The following is a 22,617-nucleotide window of genomic DNA, read 5'->3' on the forward strand; positions in this document are numbered from 1 at the left end:
ATCTAAAAGCGGCAATTGATGTCTTCAATTCTCCCATTTGACCTAACTGCCTAACCTCACCAATTAAAAACGTTAAACTAACTTTCCTAATTACTGTTCAAAATGATGTATTCAACACTCTTACGATGTTCGCCGCTACAGAGAAAGCAACTGTGAAAGCAGCGAGCAAATAGCGTTTTTTGCTGATTTTTGAAGAATAGTGGACATATTTCTTGAAACACTCTCTCGTCCCACAGTAGGCATGCGATTATTTTTGCCTATACAGCATCCTTGTTCCCTTTCACGTCATAACGTCTTATCAGCGTTTTAGTTGATATGACCGGCTTTGGTGCATGAAGGGGCCTGTTGAATCGCAAATAAACTCCATTGTAAGTCGGCACTCGTCTGCACATGAGTCTCCTGTCTTCGTCTAAGTCACGCTGCATGTTTTCGATTATACGTACCAACTTGCCCGGTCAAAAAGTTATTGCAATATTATTTGTCTCCTCGTAGAAAAAGAAAACAATGGGAAACGAACTTATAGCACATACCACTCCGGAGGTATTCTTTGCCTTTATACCAGCGCGCTGCGCAGTATTCTGCTTGCATGTAAGTGCTAGTTAGCTGCATGCGCTGTATGCGGTAAATGCATAAGACAACACTGATATCCCCACTCTATGCAGCGAATGAGAGGGGGGATCAACTAGTAAATGCGCATTTTTTTTTTTTTTTGAACAACGGACGGACGAAACGACAGGCGCAGCTTCATCCGTTGTCTACAAAATTTTGTGCAAGTAGTAGCTGATCACAGAATATCAACTATAGCTCGAACACACACCCTTGTTGAGAGGAATTGGAGACATGTATGCGGGCTTACCCACCAACCCCGCTAAGACAAATTATATGCCCACATTTACTATAGTATGTATGTATACGTTGCCATCGTGCTTCGATAACCCAAGCGTGGTCTCGCATTTTGAATGAGGAAGATTGAGGCGTTTCACGTTGAAAACCGCATGCACTAGGCGTTTTAGACGTAAGGAGTTGATATGCCCTTGTATTGGAACAGAAATGCATCCCGGAAAAGATAGAGCGGACCTCGAAGGCCGCAGGCTTGCTTCGCGAGTATTACGCAGGCAAGTCCTCGGGTACCCTTCAGATGTAATGTGAACGGCCTTGATCCGTGCGCTGTTGCGCGACAGCGCCGGCCAAGGCTTGCGTCCCAGCGTCACCGTAAATTCCCATACTGCAGGAAAACGCATATGTGGAAAGCGGCGCGTGCGTCGTATACAAACGAGCGTCACCCTCGCCTGACGGCTTTCACGGAAGCTCTTTCGCTTAGGCAAAAACAAACGTGAACAAAGACAAAACCTGAGTGATGACGAAGTTTATTCACACACACGCACGAACTTAAGTGCGCTGCGTAAATCACACTGTTACTTTTCCGCCTGCCCATGTTTGCATGATGTTTCAAGAGTGAATTTCCGTTTTAACAGCAAATTAAGGGACAAGCAAGGATTAGATGATGTCATCAATGAATGAAGTGACTAAATGCATTTGTGCGATATGAACACAAGTATTTCAGCACTGCAACTTTAGGGAGCAAGTCACCCAGAATGGTTGAGCAGAGAATGCGCTACGTACGCAACACGTTCAAATCGGTGTTTGAAACGAACAGTATACTTGTTCGACGAAGGTACGCAACGCCTGATGAATCATCGGCGGTACCTTGTAAAACACGCCGCACAAGTTCGCCAAGATGCCAGCATCATTAACGAACTTAATAAAGAAATGCTATCAAGGCACAGATGACCAGAACCTTTCCGGGACGGCAGATGCTTATGGACCAACTCCTTTTCATCGTTTGGCCCTTGCCCTATACAGCGTTGCACACATACAAATTCATAGGAACTGACACGCCCGCAAAGTATACGCAGGCAACGTTGAGATCCATGGCCGTCAAGCCACTGCACTTTGGTGAAATGTGCACGAAAGTGACAGACTGTACACGACACGTCGTGCACGCATCAACCCGCGCAGGAAACCACGATATACGCGTCGTGAGCGCTCTTTCGAAGTCCCAACGACAGTCGTGTATCAGTCGACTCGGTATCAGTGCACACAAACATCTAGCGCGTGCTCTGGTCGAGTACGCGCCTATGTTTCATGACGCGTACAACCGAAACAGTTCATGAAATGAAAAAAAAAAAAAGTCTCTCGGTAGGCCATCCGCCGTGCCGTCCACGACTAGTAGGAGACTGCGCACGTTTTCGCAACCGGACAAACATTACGTGGGCACGGCGCACTGCTGTCCGCCGCTCATGAAGTGGAAATGAACAAATCCAGTCTCGTGCCACCACACTAGCGACAGGAACACGATGACGTGCCAGATCTGGTGACTCGAGAAGACGTAGTCGACGCGGCCGGGCCAGAGGCACTCGGGGATCTTGAAGCGGTACACGGCGAACGCCATCCCGATGAGGCCGAAGAGCACCGCTATGCGGGGAAGGAGCAGGCGGACGATGGGGGCCTCTAAACCGCCGTTGAGGGCGAACCAGTGCGCGGTGGGCACCAGGCCAAAGAGCACCAGAGAGCTGAGTACCAGGAGCCGCGCGGGTTCCACGTCCTCTCGGCCGGCGAAGCGAGGCGCGAAGTTGAGCACCAGCACGACGGCGACCAGTAGCACCTCGACGCCGCTGTAGGCGAGCTCCAGCCACGGCCTGCAGCTGAAGGCGAAGTGGACGCCGGAGAGGAACGTCATGCTCAGACTGAGCGCCACTCCGAGCACGTCCCACTTGAGTAGCCGCTGGTAGCACTGCTCCGAGTGGCAGTTGAACGTGTGGTACACCACGGACAGCAAAAGGGTCGTCATGTACGTCAGGCATATGGCAACGCAAAACGCCCGGTCCACCGCCGAAGGGGACACCTCGTCCAACCGCTGGACGAGGTCGTGCACGAAGAGAGCCAGCATGATGAAGAAGCCCGACAGGTGCGTCCAAATGTTCAGCGTCTCGTTGTTCCACTCGAAGGCGGAGCGGGCGCACCGGCGAAGCGCGAAGTTGCAGCGGTAGCCCTTCAGGATGAACGGATTCTGGCGGAGGAACTCCGGTGCTTCATCGTACGTGCGCAGTTGTGCGTCGGCGGCTTTGTCGTCGCGAGTCGAAAACAGGTCGATGACTCGCTTCCAGACCGACTTCACGGTCTCGGCCGAAATGGCCACGCACTGGCGATCTCCCTTGCGTTCGCACATGGCTTGTTTTCGAGATTGGCGCGCTCGCTCCTCTGACGACCTGGTCGCGGACGATGGCCGGTTTTTCAGCATCCCGACCGGGGCGCCGTGCCGCGGCGTGACGTCGGCGCTTGCGTCAAGTGAGCCACCGTGATGAAGACGACGACGCGCGTCGAGGCAGCCGGCCGGGCCGACCTCTGCTTTCCGGTTTCGCTGCCGATAAGCGTGAAGGCCCGAGATGGTCTCTTCGCATCGGCTCCAGGGCACGTAATGCTCGCGGGCGATGAAACCGAGATTTGCCGCTTTGCGGGAGGCCGGACGGAGCTTCCGGTGGTTTTGCCGACCTAGGCGGAAGCACCCGCAGCTTGCCGAACGGAATCAGGCTAATCGTGGTCAATGTCGGTCACGGGAGCTAGCGGCAAGTCGGTAGGAGCGCGAGTTCTATTATCTTTATACCGCGGTCACCGCTGACGCGCACGGATCAACGATTGCGGCGATCAGATGACGCCAATATCTCATATCACCGTACTACATCAATGATTTTCATATTCGTACTTGAAAGACGGCACAGCGGATAAAATGGTATCACTTACCTTCAGCACACCGAAGCTGCTGAAGAACGGCCATGGTTAATGTTCGCGTGTCTCATTTGGTCATGCTTTTTAACCCACATTTGCGCGTTTAATTCGGGAAACGCAATCGTCACAGCCTATATCTGCCTGAAAAACCACATGACCCAAAAGCATAAGTCACCTTCCTAAGATACTGCCTCGGCCTGACCAATGCCACCTAGGTAATTTCAGGCCTGCTCACTGTATCTGCCGAGGGCTCTGACGTCACTTCGTTCATTCGCTGAAGACGTGCCTACGCTTGCTCTCGACGCTCGACGGACATAGATTATCAAGCCCGACGAACGTTTTCGTGGCGTGCTGGTATGCTAGTTGGCGACTCGAGAAGACCATCTTTTCTGTGTCCGTGAACTGCAGCGTGTATATGTGGTGCGTTTTGTGCACTGGATGTTCGAAATCTGTACGGCTGCAAATCCGAACGGTTGGGCCATGCTGCATGGCAAATTTTCGCGGCAAAGAGACCGAAGTTGCGAATGTTTTTCGTTTCCTAAGTACAACCGAAGAACGAAATGCGAGCGTGTCGTTCGTCAAGCTGACGTCGACATCCGTTTTCTTCGTGAACCGAGAGTGCAGCCCGCTCAGCCCATTAAGGAACGAGTGTGGTCCCGATTTCTTTATCAAGGACTGATGCGGCAAGACAACTTTACTTGCTGGCTCGAAATCTTACAAGCACGCTTCGGTCATCCACCAGCTTCCAAAGGTGTCACTTATGTGAACTAGATGGATCCTTCGGTCAAGCTAGAGCTACCATCACAACTTTCCCGCTCCGATGCGGCACTGTTATGCCGCCATCGGTTGGGTGTTGCATTCACAAAGGCGCATTCCTTTCGCATCGGTATGGTAGACACCTCTACATGCGAATCCTGCGGAGCTGAAGAGACCATCAAACACGTCCTGTGCTGGTGCGCTAGCTACGACACCCAGCAATGCCAGCTCCGGCTGGTTTTGAACCAACGGGGCTCTAGACGTTCCACGTCCTCCGTGCAGAAGACTCTGGGACCTTGGGCGTGTACCCCAATAGCGCAGAAAGCGACCAAGGCGTTATTACAGTGCTTGAACACTACAAACCTGAGCGACCGCATGCACACTGCATGTGCTCCCCCCAGTGTGTTCGTGATCTTGTGTATATTTCTTCATTCTCTCCTATCGCTTTTCTACCCTTTATCCTTCTCCACCAGTGCAGGGTAGCAAACCATTGATTTGTGGGGTTTAACGTCCCAAAACCACCATTTGATTATGAGAGACGCCGTAGTGGAGGGCTCCGGAAATTTTGACCACCTGGGGTTCTTTAACGTGCACCCAAATCTGAGTACAAGGGCCTACAACATTTCCGCCTCCATCGGAAATGCAGCCGCCGCAGCCGGGAATCGAACCCGCGACCTGCGGGTCAGCAGCCGAGTACCTTAGCCACTAGACCACCGCGGCGGGGCAGGGTAGCAAACCAGACGTGCGGTTAACCTCCTTGCCTTTCCTTGTATCTTTATCTCTCTTTCTCTACGCACTACTGAGAGGGGGGGAAGCAGGACAAAAAAAAAAACGCCACTCCTTGTGCCGGTCACAAGAGATTTTAATTAAACGAAAGATTTTGTTTTCTCGTGCAACGGTCGTCACCCTGACATTGTGCCGAATAACATATATGTGGCAGCGGCACACACTCTCCTCAATGACTACGTGTCTATGAAGACAGATGTTCGAAAGAGTACACATAAAACTGCAGAAACTTTGCAAATGAGTAGGAAAAGTTTCTCTGCATACTCTAGATAGTGTGTGCGTGTGTGTATATAAAAATGAATAAAATTTCACTTGTTTATTTTGTCACTTTGTTAGTTCATAAAATTTTGCTCTTATAGATCGACCACGCGTTCGGTATAGCGCACAATCTTTTACTTTTTCGTGGAAGAAATTGCTCACGGGTTACTCTCCAGACGCTGCCAAGCGCTATACATTATACTTGAACCAGCGCCTGCCCCGCCGCGGTGGTCTAGTGGCTAAGGTACTCGGCTGCTGACCCGCAGGTCGCGGGTTCGATTCCCGGCTGCGGCGGCTGCATTTCCGATGGAGGCGGAAATGTTGTAGGCCCGTGTGCTCAGATTTTGGCGTACGTTAAACAACCCCAGGTGGTCGAAATTTCCGGAGCCCTCCACTATGGCGTCTCTCATAATCATATGGTGGTTTTGGGACGTTAAACCCAACAAATCAATCAATTGAACCAGCGCCTTCTTTTTTTTCCCCTAAAAGGCAGAATAAAGCTGTTAAGCATGTAAAACTCGCCGCGAACGCTTTATCTTCTAACGGGAGATGATGGTGGTAATGAATTCACAGCCACGCGTATTCGCGCGCTCGCTCGGGCAAAGCGAGTGACGTCACGGCGGCATGGAACAGGCCTGAAAGTATTCTCTTAGGTGGCATTCCCTTGACTGCATAAACCTTGCCAACTGCTTTCGAAAAGTTGATCGACATGCGAAAACGGTACCGTGAAATGGCCTCACCAATTCTTCTCCGATTCATCATCTGTCGCTAGCACACGGCCACATCATTCCCACAACCCGCAATTAACGTGCGCGAGGTTTTGTTGCACTCCGTGTATCCACGGAGGGGGAGGGGAGGAGTTGCATTCTGTTTTTTGAAGCGAGTGTTTTTCGAAGCCTTCAACAAGTGAGCCACCCTCGAAAAAAATTTATTTCCTGACTACAAGCCTGCTATAGGTATGAACCTACTAAACAAAGCGCGTATAGAGCTCCTGTGACACGGAAAGCGTTCCATTCCGTATTCGGCGCGCAGTCATCGCCCTTCAAACCAGGGCACCAAGTTCGAGAAAGCGCGCAATAGGGCGTGTGCGCGGAAAGCTAATTGGCTGCGCACATTGTTCGTTGAAGGTCATTGATTGCACTAAGTTTATTCCAGTAATACACTATATCCAAGAACGAAACAAAATGCTCCAGTTAAGGATAGCGTTGGAAACCCATAAGAATGGGTGTTGTGCAACCCTAGTCTCTTCTTGTGATTGGCGGCTATGTTATAACGCATACAATACAGATGCGTACTGTTCAGCCGCTCATATACTATAGAGCTGCATCGATATAGTGTATGCACTTGTGCGCATTGGTGCGGATCCATAACCAAACTTCGGCATATGAAAATAGTCAGTTTGGAACACGGTGTAAGAGTAGTTTGGAACACGGTGTATATATACTCTTACACCGTGGTTTGGAAACAGACAAGACTGAAAAAAGAACTGCCTACAAAAATAGTCTTAATCTAAAAGAACCTTGCATATGCGTACACCATATAGCGTCGAGCGTCAGCACTTCATCGATTGAACTTTCAAGCAAATAACCTGATTTATCGATGCAGGCGGGGCAGCACAGGTATCAAGAGGGCGGAGCGTAGCTCTTGCCGATTACACCTCCAAATGACACATCACATTACGTTGAGCACACGCGCAAATTACGACCACCTGTGGTTTCTGAACGTGCACCTAAATAACGCCATCGCGTTAATATGAGCACGCCGATACTATTCTGCCTGCATCGTAATGCAGCCTCCGACGACGGGATTAGATGCCGAGATTTCGGGTCAGCAGTGGAACAACCTAACCCCTGGACCACCGCGGCGTGTCTTCACCTGCCGATGGCGGCACTGGACCATGATAGATTTTAATCAATTAATAATCTAGCCTTGTGAGAAAACCCTGGATTTCCTTCGCAGTTTCGGTCTACAAGCGACTGATAACAATGTTTCCATCGACGAGCCTTTGAGCATATTGCTCCTCCCCCCCCCCCCCACCTTTTTTTTCTAAGATCTGCCATATATCAAATGCATCTAAGGTAAAAACTAAATCAAGGAATCATACGCAGGACCGCCACAAGGCCATGAAATTTGGCAGCGAATACTGTACCGCGTACATATTACGAACGAATGCGTATGTAACAGGCTTTCAGGAAAGCGACCTGCAGAATACCTCTGTGGCTTCCAGCACACATTTCACAACGTACTACTGAATAAAAGCAACAAAAAAAATCAACATCTGCGTCGTAAAAAGCAGTGCCAAAGCTGTCCGCTTTCAGAGCGACTTAATAGAGTGGGCCAAGGTCAGCAGGAAACATCTGATACCGGTTCGCACTGACGAGAGTTTGGCAATATGACAGACGAGATCCAATTTGCACTAAACGAAGCTGCATGGTCTGACGGTTCCCGCAGGTCGAATGCACGAACGTTCAAAATGACCGCCTTTGGTTGACGAAGCGCACACGGGACAAACAATTAGGAAGCACAGGACAGGCTCTTACTCGCAAGTAAATTTTATTAGTAAATACTAACATATACAATGTATAAACATCGCAAAAAAGCCCCGAGATAAATACTGGCCACCCATTGTCAGGAACGCGCTTCCGCGCCCAATAATAATAATAATTAATAATAATAATAGTAATAATAATAATAATATGCGGGGTTTTAAGTCCCATTCTTTCGCACCCCAGAAAGATGCTTTCACAACAGAGAACAAGAGAAGCCATCGAGGCCTTTCGCATTCGAGGAAAGGGTGATATGTTCGTGAGCCTGTCGTCAATTTCACTCAGTGATGTTGCATTCTTATGTATTTCAGTAGCGCCTGCAAGGTATGATATCGGATCTCTATTAGGTATACCGTGTGGAGTTCACACGCACGCACGCACGCACGCACGCACACACACACACACGCACGCACACACACACACACACACACACACACACACACACACACACACACACACACACACACACACGCGTGGGTGTTATTGAATGCTCAGTGTTATTCGCCCTCGTCACCGACGTGTGTGTGTGTGCTTCCTAATAAAATTTAGGTGCGAGTCAGAGCCTGTCCTGTGCCGCTCAATTCTTCGTCCCTGTCTCGCCCGTGCGCGCTGAATCCACCGCAGATGTATCCACGCCAAACATAGCTGCTCAAGTTTGAATTCTAATGCAGCCTTGTCGAGACAGCTAGTGGTGGCGTGGTTATACGGCGAAGACCGGTTCCAGAGCCGATAAGACATCCCCGAAGTAGTTGTAGTTAGCCAAGCTCGCGATGTATAGGTGCTGATGAGGGGCTGAGATTATGTGCATGGCGGTCGTCGAGATTTGGCGCTATGCCGTCGCGACCCGTACATTGGTCTGGCAAACCGCTACTAAGTGTTGTATATCAGGGCGGATCACGGTTCCCGTAATCGGAGAATGAAAACAGGCGAAGAAAATTGAAGGATGTTATAAGCATAGTTGTAATGTAAATGTGAAGAAATGAAAGTGGACGCAAAGACAACTTTAGCGTCCAGTTTTCATATATACATTACAGCTACATATAACAACTGTACTTTCCTTGGCATCACTGCCTCTTAGTTCTCATTAATATTGTGTAACAGACAACAAGCCCCTAAATTTATAGGAACTGAAACACGGGGTGAACTAAATACAGTGAGACAGACCACTCTTATGCCTTCACCATGTTCCCCAATAATACTGCATGCCGACATAAGAGGCCTACACAAGTAACGTGCTACGTTAGCTTGATAACTGGCTTTTTTTTTCACGTTATAGTGGCTTTTGAAAGAAATATCCGGAATGCCCGTCAATTATACCGGTGATGCGAAATAGCTAAGGATGCATACTACAGGATGGAACGAAGTGTAGCGAAAAGAGACAGAGAAAAAAAAGGGGGAAGTATTCAAGTGTTCAAGGTATTAAACTTTTACAACCTGGAGTCATACTTTAATGACATCACGCGAATCACCATTCTGGCGTCACGAAGTGCGACAGAAAGACGAAACGCCAGGATGGAATAACGCATTTTTTTTTTTCAGGGGCCGTTCTGGAGCTCTTCAAAGGATCGTGTATTAGTGCCGACGAACTTTGCCTCTGATGCCCCGCCACGGTGGTCTAGTGGCTAAGGTACTCGGCTGCTGACCCGCAGGTCGCGGGATCAAATCCCGGCTGTGGCGGCTGCATTTCCGATGGAGGCGGAAATGTTGTAGGCCCGTGTACTCAGGTTTGGGTGCACGTTAAAGAACCCCAGGTGGTCAAAATTTCCGGAGCCCTCCACTACGGCGTCTCTCATAATCATATGGTGGTTTTGGGACGTTAAACCCCACAAATCAATCAATCAATCAACTTTGCCTCTGATCGAATTATCGACGGCCACCGACTGATCGACGCTATCAGAGTACGTAGTAAATCGTGCATACATGATTAATCAGCGACTTTCCATTTTTTCGACGTACAGAGACATACAGACAAACGAGGAACAACAATTTTTCTCGTTCAGTTCACGATACTATAAAACACCACGCTCGCTGCTTAAAAGACTTGGTAAGCGAGAAAAAAAAAAGCGCGAAAAAAGAATGCGGGTGACGACGTCATCTGCGAGTTTCCGCACCACGGTGGCGTCATAAATTTTTAATGGAATAATTTGAAGCACGAACCAACGGGACACAAGAGAAGAGACAAAAAGCGCAGTTGGTTTGCGCTTCCAATTATTCCATTATGAATATGTACCAACTAGCCTGCCTGTCAACCCTACTGTCATAAATTTTGACGGTGTCTATTGAGGACCACTTCCTAATCGATAAACATGACGTGCATTGTCTTCGAAGGGTGCCACAGACTTAACGCGCTAAGTAACGGGAGGAGGCAGAAGGGAAGAAATGAAAGCCAAGGAGGTCAACCGGACGTGCCTCCGTTTTCCTATACCTATACACGGGGGAGGAGGAGTTAAAGGAAACAAAGAAAGCACTATCAGCTATTTTAAAGCTCACATGGCGACCGTTACGCCTGCGAAGGTTATTCTAAACCTCCCTATTGTCGCAAATCGTCCACGCTCGATAACCTTATCGAGGTAGGCGTCCATGCAAGTCTGTACCCTCCTTAAACTGACGTCACCTAAAACGTAACTGCAGTTTGTATAGTGCGTGTGGCTGCCGGCGGTTCCGCTTTGTTAATAACACGAACGACATTTCAGCACCTCCTTAATGGGAAGATAAAGTGACAAAGTGAAGAATAGTTTGAACTGATAGGTTATCCTATGAAAACTCTAGCGTCGTTAATTAAGGTGCGATGGTTTTCGGAAAATTTCGTCCGATGTGAAACAAATACGAAAAGAGAAAACACGTTGAAATCCGCGACATCACTAACGATGATTTCGGCGGAAAACTCAGAAGTGAAACTTTTGTTTGGACAAATCGTTCGACTTGGAGTACGTTGCACCTTACAATGGGAGATCGAGCTGACCGTTCACCGAGACTACGCTTCGACGGAGCTTTTCAAATTGGTTTTTCTCGTCTATTAATACCTATGGAAATTAAATCAACGACGCTGTAGAGTTTTCCCAATAATATAACAACAGCTGCAAGGGTTTCACGTCCCAAAAACCCCGCTATGATTACGAGGGACGCAGGGTCCGGAATTTGGAGCATGTGGAGTTCTCGAAGGTGAATCTATAATATATACGCGCGCCTCAGCCATTTCGCCCCCAACGAAATGCTCCCGTCACGGCCGGGATTACACCCCGCGACCTTCGATTTGGCAGTCGCGGGCACCGCAACCAATATATAGGCCACGGTGCCGGGCAAGTCCAATCTTTAAAACATGGCAGCCGCAATCAGTACAACGAAGAGTGGGTTCTCTCTAGCTTGTTTCTGAACCTTTTTTTCGAATCGGCGAACACGGTCATTAGCGCCAGAACATTTTTGACACAGCGCAACGACGACGAAGAAGAAAAAAAGAGGATCTAGGTTATTATCTATTACTAATACAAAAACTTATAGTAAGTACAGATCAGCTATCATCAAAATTTCATTTTAAAATTGGTAACGTTTTCAATTTGTAAGTTCCGTTACTCTAAAATCGAATAATACTTTATAAGACCGCTCAATTATTGGCCGATCCCCCACTGTGGGTATGAGCCACAAGTAAAGGGCAACAAGAACAAGAACAACACAACAGCATTGACTCGCAATTGAGTGTTATTAAAAGAATATGAAAGAAAACGGGAAAAAAATTACACTCGTACCACTCGCACCCATGCGATCTTGCTAGCAGTGAGTCAGCGCTCTGGTGTGCTTCTTTCCTCTTGATCCACATCGTCATGCCCGCGAGAAAGATTAACCTTGTACACAACACCGTCACAACATAATTACGACACTATGGTTTTTAGAGGTAGCTCATCAATCTAAACTATACTTTATTCATTTCAAAATGTTAACAGCGCGTCCTGTAGTCCATAGTCATTTGCTAATCGTTCTATGCGCTGTTAACACTTTTTGAAATGAATACCCACAAACTTGCCCAAGCAAGCGTCAACCCTTTCAAACTAAACTTTATTGTTTCCCTTTAGCGTCTCTTTGATTTGGTCAACGTACACTCGTGCCCCGCCGCGGTGGTCTAGTGGCTAAGGTACTCGGCTGCTGACCCGCAGGGCGCGGGTTCGAATCCCGGCTGCGGCGGCTGCATTTCCGATGGAGGCGGAAATGTTGTAGGCCCGTGTGCTCAGATTTGGGTGCACGTTAAAGAACCCCAGGTGGTCGAAATTTCCGGAGCCCTCCACTACGGCGTCTCTCATAATCATATAGTGGTTTTGGGACGTTAAACCCCACATATCAATCAACGTACACTCGCGTAAAGCGGGCCGCCGGTGTAGCGGCCGAAAGCGGGACGTCGGCCGTTGAACTTGGTCGCCCAGAGAAAGGGGAAGGACTCGTTGTAGGTCGTCGACTGCGAGGTCGCCGCCGAAGTCGCCGTCCTCTAAACACAAACGCTGGTGTATACGTCAGAGCGCACCCAGTCGTCATGGAGTCGATCGGCGCCGATATGAGTGTTTGTATAATTACGATTGCGAACGGAATATGCAGAAATGCGCAGACGCTTACGCGCGATAGCGGAAGCGTTCCATCACTCGCGGCGCCCTTGAAGTAAGTCAGCGTTGTCCGTACACGAATGTAAGATTGATGTACGCAATAGTGTGTATTGATTGATTGATTTGTGGGTTTAACGTCCCAAAACCACCATTTGATTATGAGAGACGCCGTAGTGAAGGGCTCCGGAAATTTCGACCACCTGGGGTTCTTTAACGTGCACCCAAATCTGAGTACACGGGCCTACAACATTTCCGCCTCAATAGTGTGTATACAGCGAACCCAAACGAATGTATAGATCGAAGCGATAATGGTAAACGTACGCACATGGCGGTGGTGGTAGTGGTTAGAAGGAAGAGGAAAAAGGCACATAATTTCTGTCTGCCTTCAGGCGACACGGTACAGTGCCTTATAGGGGGGGGGGGGGGGAAGGAGGGATAAAAAGAATAGAAGGAAAATAGACGAAGAAGTAGACAGGCAAGCGACGGAAAAAAGAAGGAGATAGGAAAGTGGGGATCCGGTCGAAGCAGTCCAAGGGCGGGGCGCCACAATGCGAGAGCTGCAGGATTTCAAGCTGGACGGTTGTGCCCTCGCGATCTCCGATGCACATATATGCCAAGTGCAAAGAAGAGCACCCCCCCCCCCCCTTGCCCTAGTAACATAAGAGGGGGTGGAGGTGGCGTCTGCCCCATACATCTATTTAATAGGTAGGGAGGAGGGGGATGCAGTGAAGCTTCACCCTTCACTTACAGTAAGTGATTTCCTTCGGGGGTTGGGGAGCATGCAGGCGGGGAATTTAGTCATCGTGTTATGTCTACTTTCCCTCTTGGAGGGGTCAACGGGGGCGTGAGTGGCGAAAATTGGGGAGGGGGGGGGGTTCCAGCCCTCTCTGCCAACTCCTGGACACCTGGTTTTGGAAGCGAATAGTAGGTATGAGGCTGTGCATAAAAAAACACGGATACAAGAAGAGACAATGTAACATGCAGGACGCAACTCACTAATGCAAACCAACAGGACAAAATAGCAAGGTTCGGAAGCTATAGCGGCGTAGGGCTGGGCGTTTTCTCGCGTACTATTTTTACGTGCGGAAATTTTACGCGCTCGCTTTTGCGCCAGGACACGAGATAGAGTTTCAACGAAAGGCCTATCAGTGACGGCTGTAGAGTTAGCTTTAGCCACCACACCCACCAAAGTCAAAAGTAGCCACATTGGTCTTTGTCACGTTTCATATATTAGCGCTCTTTCATTTTTTCGAAACTTCTAATACTAGCTATCCGAAACTCGAATCGAGTTATTCAATCGGGATTTATTCGATTCGAATTCGAAACTATGACACTCGCACTACCCCAGTTTTACTCGCAGTAGATACCGTTATTTCGCGATATAAGAGAAGAAAAAAAAAAGCCTGTTATTATGTTTTCTAGCCACAAGAGACGTCATTTACGCGGTCACAATCGACCCTCTGAAAACACAATGTTCGAAAATTTGCAAGTTCGTTCTGACCGAAGGATGCAACATGTTTGTTTTTTTTTTCTCCAGAATATGATAACGCAGTCCTCTGAGTAAATAACTTTGAGCAAAATTGAGACTGAGTTATTTTTATCATTGATTTTTTTAATTGACCAGCTGCTTTTTTTTCCCTTCGAACAACAAAATTCATTACTTCCAAAATTACTAGACAAATGAAAATGCAGGGGGTACTTATTCACATGAAGTACTATCAGAGCTGTAATTATTGCTACATGCATATATACCATGCATGTAACCAGCTGTGACGTTGACAAAAGCAGAAATCACACTTCAAAAACGAGTAAGTTTCAAGAAGACTTTTTTTTTAATTCTAAAAAAAAAACTGAAGTTGCTAAGAATTAGAAAAAAAAATAAGTGAGCTGTTTCTCCATTACTTCTATCTGTGCTACTCAGAAAAAAAAAAAAACATTTGCCATATATATAGCTTGTGTCGATGTTAGCATGATCGTGAATTCATAAAAACGCACTCTTCGTAAAATGGCCGTTGTCAGGTGGCGATGCTTCTTAGTATTTCCTTGGTTCCAAAAATTTTTTTTTATTTGAAAACCAAATGTAATTTCGTGCTATTCGGTCATACAGGCATAATATGCAAAAGTACTAGGAAAGTCGGAATATCAAGTATACCGCGTTTTTTTTTTCTTTCGTAGAATCGACCCTAATTTGTTGATTGATTGATATGTGGGGTTTAACGTCCCAAAACCACCATATGATTATGAGAGACGCCGTAGTGGAGGGCTCCGGAAATTTCGACCACCTGGGGTTCTTTAACGTGCACCCAAATCTGAGCACACGGGCCTACAACATTTCTGCCTCCATCGGAAATGCAGCCGCCGCAGCCGGGATTCGAACCCGCAACCCTAATTTGTTTTCCTTTTGCGAAGGTAATTAATGGCAACAACTATGTGTATTTTCCCGCAACTGATGTTGGCCATATTGGCGCCGTTTATTCAAGTAGCATCCACGAAGCTTATGTGGCTAAGTTTCCTGTACTCGTCGTTACACAGACGTAGTACATATAAAACTGAAAATCGGGATAATGGCGCACATGCGATTTCACGCGTAGTTTGCTGCTGCCCCGCAGGGAACACCGAGGCGTTCGACGTTTTGATCAGGTGGTCATTTCTCACAATAGTCACCCTCTAACCCGCTGTCCGAATACGTGCTGCTTGCCAAAGGTAGGTCGAGTGACCGCGCTTCCAGAGCTCGACGCCTTTAATCATGCTCTCTTATCCCCGTATTCACAAACGCTCCGCGACTTTCACCCTTCACTTCACAAAGTTGAGCGCTGCGCCACCGTTCGGCTGAAAATGACGCTGCGCTACCCAAGAATTGCAGCAGATTATCGCCGATATGCAGCGACCTGCCGTGCCTAGAGACGGCGCTTCTATCGGATTTATCAAGTGAAAGTGAAGCGTTGAGTGAAGGGACGTTCTAGAATACGGGGGTCACTCGAATTCGCCATAGGCACGCCAGCGTTCTCTGCACTTCGACCCCGTCGAAATACGGCCGCCGAGGTCGGGAATGAAACCCGCGTCCTAGAGCTTATACTTTACGAGTCGAACTACACCGCGCGCGGGTGCGGAAATTCCCGGCCGCGTATCCCAGACTACATCAATGCCACCACGATCCTCGGTGTTTATCGAAACCATTAACTTGGCTCTATGTGTGTCTCCATCAATTAATTATTCAAACAGTCTCCTTGGACGGCGACAACACTTGTGTGTATCCTTATGTGTGGACTGGGACCTCTTTACGAACTAAGGGGCAGTATGCCGACAATCAAAACGCGACCAGCCATGTCCGAGGGCGGCCCACTTATATCCGCGGGAAGGCCTCGTCACTGCCATGGTCATCGCCGTCCGTGGATGCATATGCTCCGAGGTCGCCTCGAAGAAGGCGTCATTTCAAGCCTGCCGCGCGACGAAGGCCCTTCATTCGCAAAGCGCGCTGTCTTCACGGCCTGCGTCTGTCATATGTTCGCGCTGCGACTAGCCGATGGAACTTTTCCAACCACAGTTTCAATGACACCATTGTCAGCAGCAGCAGCACTAGACTACACCTATTGCTCTTTCTGTTATGGGTGTGTGAGTTGGACTGCACAGAGGTACCCCGACATATCAATAACGCAACAAAAGCTGCCTCCACGTATGCCAAATCAATCACCCGAACCATGACCTAAGGTAAGCTTGAGGCATGTAGTATTTATGCAATGAATACGACCAGTCACGTATACACTATCCCCGCCTGAACGAAGTAACAAACTTGGCCATAAATCATTGCAGTCGATAACCTTCGCTCCACCTTCGAGTAGGTAAAAGTCCGCGTCCAGACCTTGGCTTTACATTGCTACAGGTCCAAAAGCAACTCGGGCTATCAGATACGCTGTAGCGGCGGACTCCAGATAATTGCGACCACCTGGTGTCCACATTGCGCAGTATACAGGCCTGTGTACCAATATGATGTGCGGAGGTTTAACATCCCAAAACCAACATATGATTATGAGAGACGCCGCAGTGGAGGGCTCCAGAAATTTCGACCACCTGCCATGGAGTTCTTTAACGTGCACCCAAATCTGAGCACATGGGCCGACAGCATTTTCATCTCCATCGAAAATGCAGCCACCGCAGCCGCGGGATTCGATCCCGGGACCTACGGATCAACGGTCGGAGATCTAGCCCGCGTCTTACGTGTCAGCAGCCGAGCACTGTATAACGACTGGGTCACCGCGGTGGCTATAGATGGATCATGCATTTGTACAAAGTTCGCCAAACATTCCCAGGTCACGCTTCCAGAGGAATACACGGGATAACGGCACCGAGAACTTTTGACGGACACTGTACGCTTTTATGCACGAAAAAACACAATCGCAGAAATTGACGGGAGCGATCAAATGCCCTAAAAACTGCTATATATATATATATATATATATATTCTTCCCAGCGCATGCACGGAAAACATGTCCACATCAATGGTGTTCAGATAACTCATGCCTCGTAAACCTTTTTCTCGGATTTATACGAGTTACTCACGCACATGCAACTTTTTTTTTTTTTGCCGATACGGGACCAATACAGATATGAATATAATACAGATATCACATTCTCTGGCTGTTTTACAATTCTTTTCTGGAAATAATTATCACGTCATAAAATCGGCGGTCACAAGACTTTGAAGGGGGATCGATAATATGCTTAGGCGAACTTTGGCCAAGTTTATTTTGATTAAGCATTTCGTTCATGCTCGCCGATTCGCTCGACTGATTTATCTTGTGTAAAACACAGCCACATGTGAGAGTAATCTCGTAAACCATAGTTGTCTCCGACTGAATCTTCACTTCAAATGCTGTGTAACTTCCATAACTTGTGTAACAGATGTTAATAGCTACAACTGCATGTAGCCATGTTTCTAATACGGGTGTTATAATATAAATGCCATTTTTAAAATGTTGCTCACAAGTACTCTTTAGATATGTTATTATGTAATTTAATTACTGACACCCTCCGTGCAACGACCCTCACTAAAGGGTCAACACTGCGACTAAACAAACTATGATACCAGCGCGGCGGGTGAAGCTACGCCTGTTCATGTACGACTTCGACACCAAAGAATTTGAGCTCGTTACGCAAGACGCTCGATAAGAAACTCGCAAGAGCAGCCGAGAAGTTGTTCCGATCCGAAGGTTGCTTGCAAAGCAGACGATGTGGCGTGGCTGAACCGGCGAAAAGGCGGGATTTTATCACACGTGGCTATCAACTAGGACGGGAAACAGTGGCAATGTTCGCGAGGGCGACCAGAATCGCCCGGGGCAGGTGTAGAGGAGCTGCGGTAACTTGTTCTGACGAGGTTAGGTCTCTAGTTACTTCTCCTTCTATGGTCACCCCCCCCCCCCCCCTTTTTTTTTTTTTCAGGAATATGGGTTATCACTGGCACGACTCCTGCTTTTCAATGTTTAAATGCCATAACAGGTAGATACTTATATATTACTAGAGGACTGCCATTAAACATAAAAAATAAGGCCATTCAAGCTGCCCCTCAGGGCACTGCATTCACAAACTCTTACCGTTCTACTTGAAAAAAAAAAAAAGGTTCAACGAACCTACTATGAAATTAATGTACTCGAAAATAGGAATGTCAGTTGAAAAAATTTGAACGTAAATAAGGACTTCTTAAATCTTGATCAGCCAGATGCACTTGTGACAGAATTTTCGGACGGCACCAGCGTTCTAACTTGTCCTATCGCTGTGGCCAACTCGTCTGACTAATCATTTTTTAACAATTCAACATCGACTGTCACCTTGCCTTCGTTGTCTCGCTTGCCTCTCTTGAGCCTCACTAACGTCGTCGGCTATTTGTTGTCTGACTGATGACTTCCATTTTAGTGGACCAGAGGCAAGAAGCTGGACTTTTTTTCTTTTAGGTGCATATCCGTTTCATGATGGACCGTGACTACACGATACGTCAATCTCATGAGATGCTTCGACCCAAGGGTGTAGCCAAGGAGTGGCTACGCCCCCAACCCCCACCCCCAGATAGTCCGTCGTGCACTATAGCGCAAAGTGACCATTTGCCAACCCGGCAGAAAAAAAAAATTGCGCCCAACTCTGCTTCGATTACCCCTGGGAGGGGGGTCAGACCCTCCGTTTATGCACGTGCTTATGTCATGTGTGCGCATGTGTGTATACAGACATCTATACAAGACGTGACCATTAAGGGCGGAGGCGGGAACAGGTTGTGCCCCGGCCTCTTCCCTCCTCCTGGATTTTATTATACGGTGTACAGCAGCTCACAATTTGATTGATTGATATGTGGGGTTTAACGTCCCAAAACCACCATATGATTATGAGAGACGCCGTAGTGGAGGGCTCCGGAAATTTCGACCACCTGGGGTTCTTTAACGTGCACCCAAATCTGAGCACACGGGCCTACAACATTTCCGCCTCCATCGGAATGCTCACAATTTGCACTCCACTAAAATTGGCTAGCACATATGGCAGGACCACGGTGTAAGAAAGCATTCTTACGCCGTCGTCACGACTCTCAGAAGAGAGTAACGTATGACTTTATTATTTTCTTTCCCAAGAGCGCGTACTTTCGCTCAACTTTTCCCTGTCCGACTAGCGCCTGTCACGTCGTCGCGGCTGCGATCTTTAGTCGCTTCACTTCGCTTCGTCTTACAGCGCGATATCTGCGATAACATACCAGACTTTCTCGGATATCCGCGCACTCTCTGCGCGACCGTTCGTGGCGGTGCGAGTTCTTCACCATCGAAGTTATCTCCTTTCGAGGAATAACTTGCGCGCCGGACAGCCCGGACCGAAGAAAGCGAAAGATATCCCATAGCATTCTTTGTTTTGCTTTCTTGTTCACTTATTCAGCTAACTTCAAAAGCGAAAAAAAAGAAAGATAAATAGAAAAGTAAGTTTTTATTTCCTTTTACCGCCGCGGTGGTGTAGCGGTTACGGTGTTCGGCTACTGACCCTAAGGTCAAGGGTTCGAACCCGGTCGCGGTGTTGTCGTATTCGGATGGAGGCGAAATGGTAGAGGTTCGTGTACTGATCTATGTCAGTGCGGCTTAAAGGACACCAGACGGTCAGAATGTCCAGAGCTCTCCACTACGGCGTCCCTCATAATCGCATCGGTTTCGTGGGACGTTAAACGCCAGATATTATTATTGATTTCTTTTGAAGTCAGTAAAGTAAGAAACAAAAGGTTGCCTATATCATGCAGATGGGCGCCAAAGCGTCGCTTTGCTGAATTTTCCGCACGTAAAGCACCGATAACTGGCCGTGTTGGTTGAGCATGATCTGAAGCGAGAGACATATGAGTAAGACGACAGACGAAGGAAGATGTAAAATACGGGGGCAGTGCGTAGGCGTGCGCTCACAGCCCGAAAATTTTCAAGCGCAAGGTCAGCCACTTACATTTACATGATAGGGAGGGGGGCACTGCATACCCCCCTCCCCGCGCCGAACGGAACCCTGCAGGCACTCATGACTTTAGCGCCTCTTAAGAAGCCACACGAAGAGTCCGTCTTGTTGCCGAGGTGAGCGCCCTTGGTTGAAGACAAGATGGCGACGACCGATATCGCTGGACACTCGAGAGATTGGGGCGCCCTCTTGTAGGCACTCGCTATCAGTCACTGAAGTGTCGTGACTGTCGCCACTGCAGGGCAGACACGCGCACAACCGCGAGCCCAATCTCATCTGGGTTCACGCGGGAATGTCGCACGAGTGCTCATCAAGAGGAGGCACTAGATTAGAGGGACGAGAATGTCACGGGAACTAAGTTCAAGAACAGGGGGTGCGTAAACGGAAAGGGAGGGGGGGTCGGGCGAGTGAGGGCTCACACCCCCTTATCGACGACCTTCACATTCCGTTATTTTCATATTTCTGGAAGAGGCGGGGACCGAATCACACACACACACACACACACACACACACACACACACACACACACACACACACACACACACACACACACACACACACACACACACACACACACACACACACACACACACACACACACACACACACACACACACACACACACACACACACACACACACACACACACACACACACGTATCCTGAAGGCCAGACTCTAGGCCGAAACGTCGAAATAAACCACGTTGTGACCGCTCACGGAGGGTCTACTTGACTACTTTCAACGCTACGGCCACTCAACCACTATGCCTGCACACACACACATATATATATATATATATATATATATATATATATATATATATATATATATATATATATATATATATATATATATATATATATATATATATATATATATCGTAAGAGAGAAAGAGAGAGAGCGCGCGAATGAGAAAGCCTTGGTCGAGTAAATGCCGCTAGGAGGTATCCCTAGGGAGAGGGGTGGTGGTAGTGGTAAGAAGAAGGCGTCTAATTTCTGCAGCCCAGCTGGGAGCACGGCGCAGCCCCTGATAGAATGAGGGGGGAGAGCGAGCGTTGGCTAGCAGACGCTGCCTGCCTAGGCGCTGCGAGGCGAGAGAGGAAGAGCGTTCGAGATCTAAAGAGGGAGAGGGCAATGCGCATGTGGAGTGGAGCGCGGACGCCACCGGATCAAGCTCGCTCTTAACATGCTGTGCATATAAGAGGTGACAGGGCAGCGACAATGACAGTGGCTGTGCGATGCACAGAGAGCAGGTGAATCTATCATGTGGCATACTTTTATATTTCACAGGTATCACTAGTAAGAAGAAAAACACTTAGGGACTGTCTAATCACGCGCTTTACCAAAGCATACCCAGCTTTCTCACCAAAAATGTTTTTCTAGATTCGTTGCTTGAGAAGCTGCTAATTAATCTTGTCTAATTGATTGATTAAGCAGAACACAAAGAATATGCGACATGCACTTGGTTGAGATGTCAGAGGGCATCAGCATGTTTTAAAGCTTCCGCTAGACACAATATGCATTATACATTATAAAGGACATCAGATTGAGGATGCATAATACAAGTATTGCCCGCTTCCGCTACACATAAGTTGCACATGACGTCACAGAGGTTCTCGGTGCTGGGTACCTGAAGATGGCGGCCACCATGACTTTTTATGACTATTGAAAGTGTCAGCGCAAGGGACGACAGAGAGTTGTTCATCCCTCGCACTCTTTTGTGCTGTCCCCACTTCCTACTGTTCGCCAGCCGCATAAAGGGGTGCACAAAGAATTGAAAAGGCACCGGCGCTAATCTGATGTCACTTTTTCCTGCTTCAGACGGTCGAGCAAGAGTTCACAAAGCATCTCAACTAGCTGGTACTTGAAGATGGTGACGTCAGTGACATCAATACAAGTTATGTGTTCCACACCCCTTCAATGAGGCGAACTGGTGCATGGCGTTACATGCATCACACATATGTTAGCTTTTGCCCATGAATGCTGAAACATCAGCACTGCTTCAAGAGTTCCAAATGTAAATTGCAATGTACAAATCGCTACATCCAAAACCCTTTCGTTGCCGAAAAATCATTAGCATCTCAAAAAACCGTAGGATCAGGCATATTGGTACAACATGATCAAGAGTGCATATTAGTGCAAATGAAAAAAGAGAAAGAAAAGCCTTTGGTATCATTTCTTTTTGGCCCCTCTTGTTTCTGTTGATATGTGCTCTTAATTGCTAGTATCAGAATGACTCAATGCGTGAACTATTGCTACAAAACAATAGTCCTCACACTGAAAAAAGCAGACTTGTATATTTATTGAATATTTTCGTTTCTAAATGGTAAACAATATACACCTTTTATACTTACAAAAATGCAGTGGCTAAACTGAACATCTGGCTAGCCATGCTGGACAATTTCTTGAAAGGCTACATATTCAGAGTGTACACGTAATATAC

General features: G+C 47.8%; 2 protein-coding genes across 3 annotated transcripts in view; both read right to left on the minus strand.

The window, feature by feature from the left end:
- The window catches only part of LOC119180998 (proteasome assembly chaperone 3), a 30,920-nt gene extending 10,603 nt beyond the window's left edge, over positions 1-20,317 (minus strand). The window contains exon 1 of one of the 2 annotated variants that reach the window (XM_075875022.1): positions 20,168-20,317. In XM_075875022.1, the coding sequence (XP_075731137.1) occupies positions 20,168-20,197 (30 nt within the window). In that variant the 5' untranslated portion in view covers positions 20,198-20,317. Of the gene's footprint in view, positions 1-3,801; positions 3,920-20,167 lie in introns of those variants that run through there. The other variant, XM_075875023.1, reaches the window with a different exon arrangement.
- Positions 1,351-3,641, minus strand: LOC119180785 (progestin and adipoQ receptor family member 3). Its single transcript, XM_037431920.2, has one exon. It carries the CDS (start codon positions 3,299-3,301, stop codon positions 2,267-2,269), a length of 1,035 nt encoding a protein of 344 aa, XP_037287817.2. The 5' UTR covers positions 3,302-3,641; the 3' UTR covers positions 1,351-2,266.
- Positions 20,318-22,617: the final 2,300 nt, after the last annotated feature.

Source organism: Rhipicephalus microplus, chromosome 10, assembly GCF_043290135.1.
Source record: "Rhipicephalus microplus isolate Deutch F79 chromosome 10, USDA_Rmic, whole genome shotgun sequence".
Lineage (NCBI taxonomy): Eukaryota > Metazoa > Arthropoda > Arachnida > Ixodida > Ixodidae > Rhipicephalus > Rhipicephalus microplus.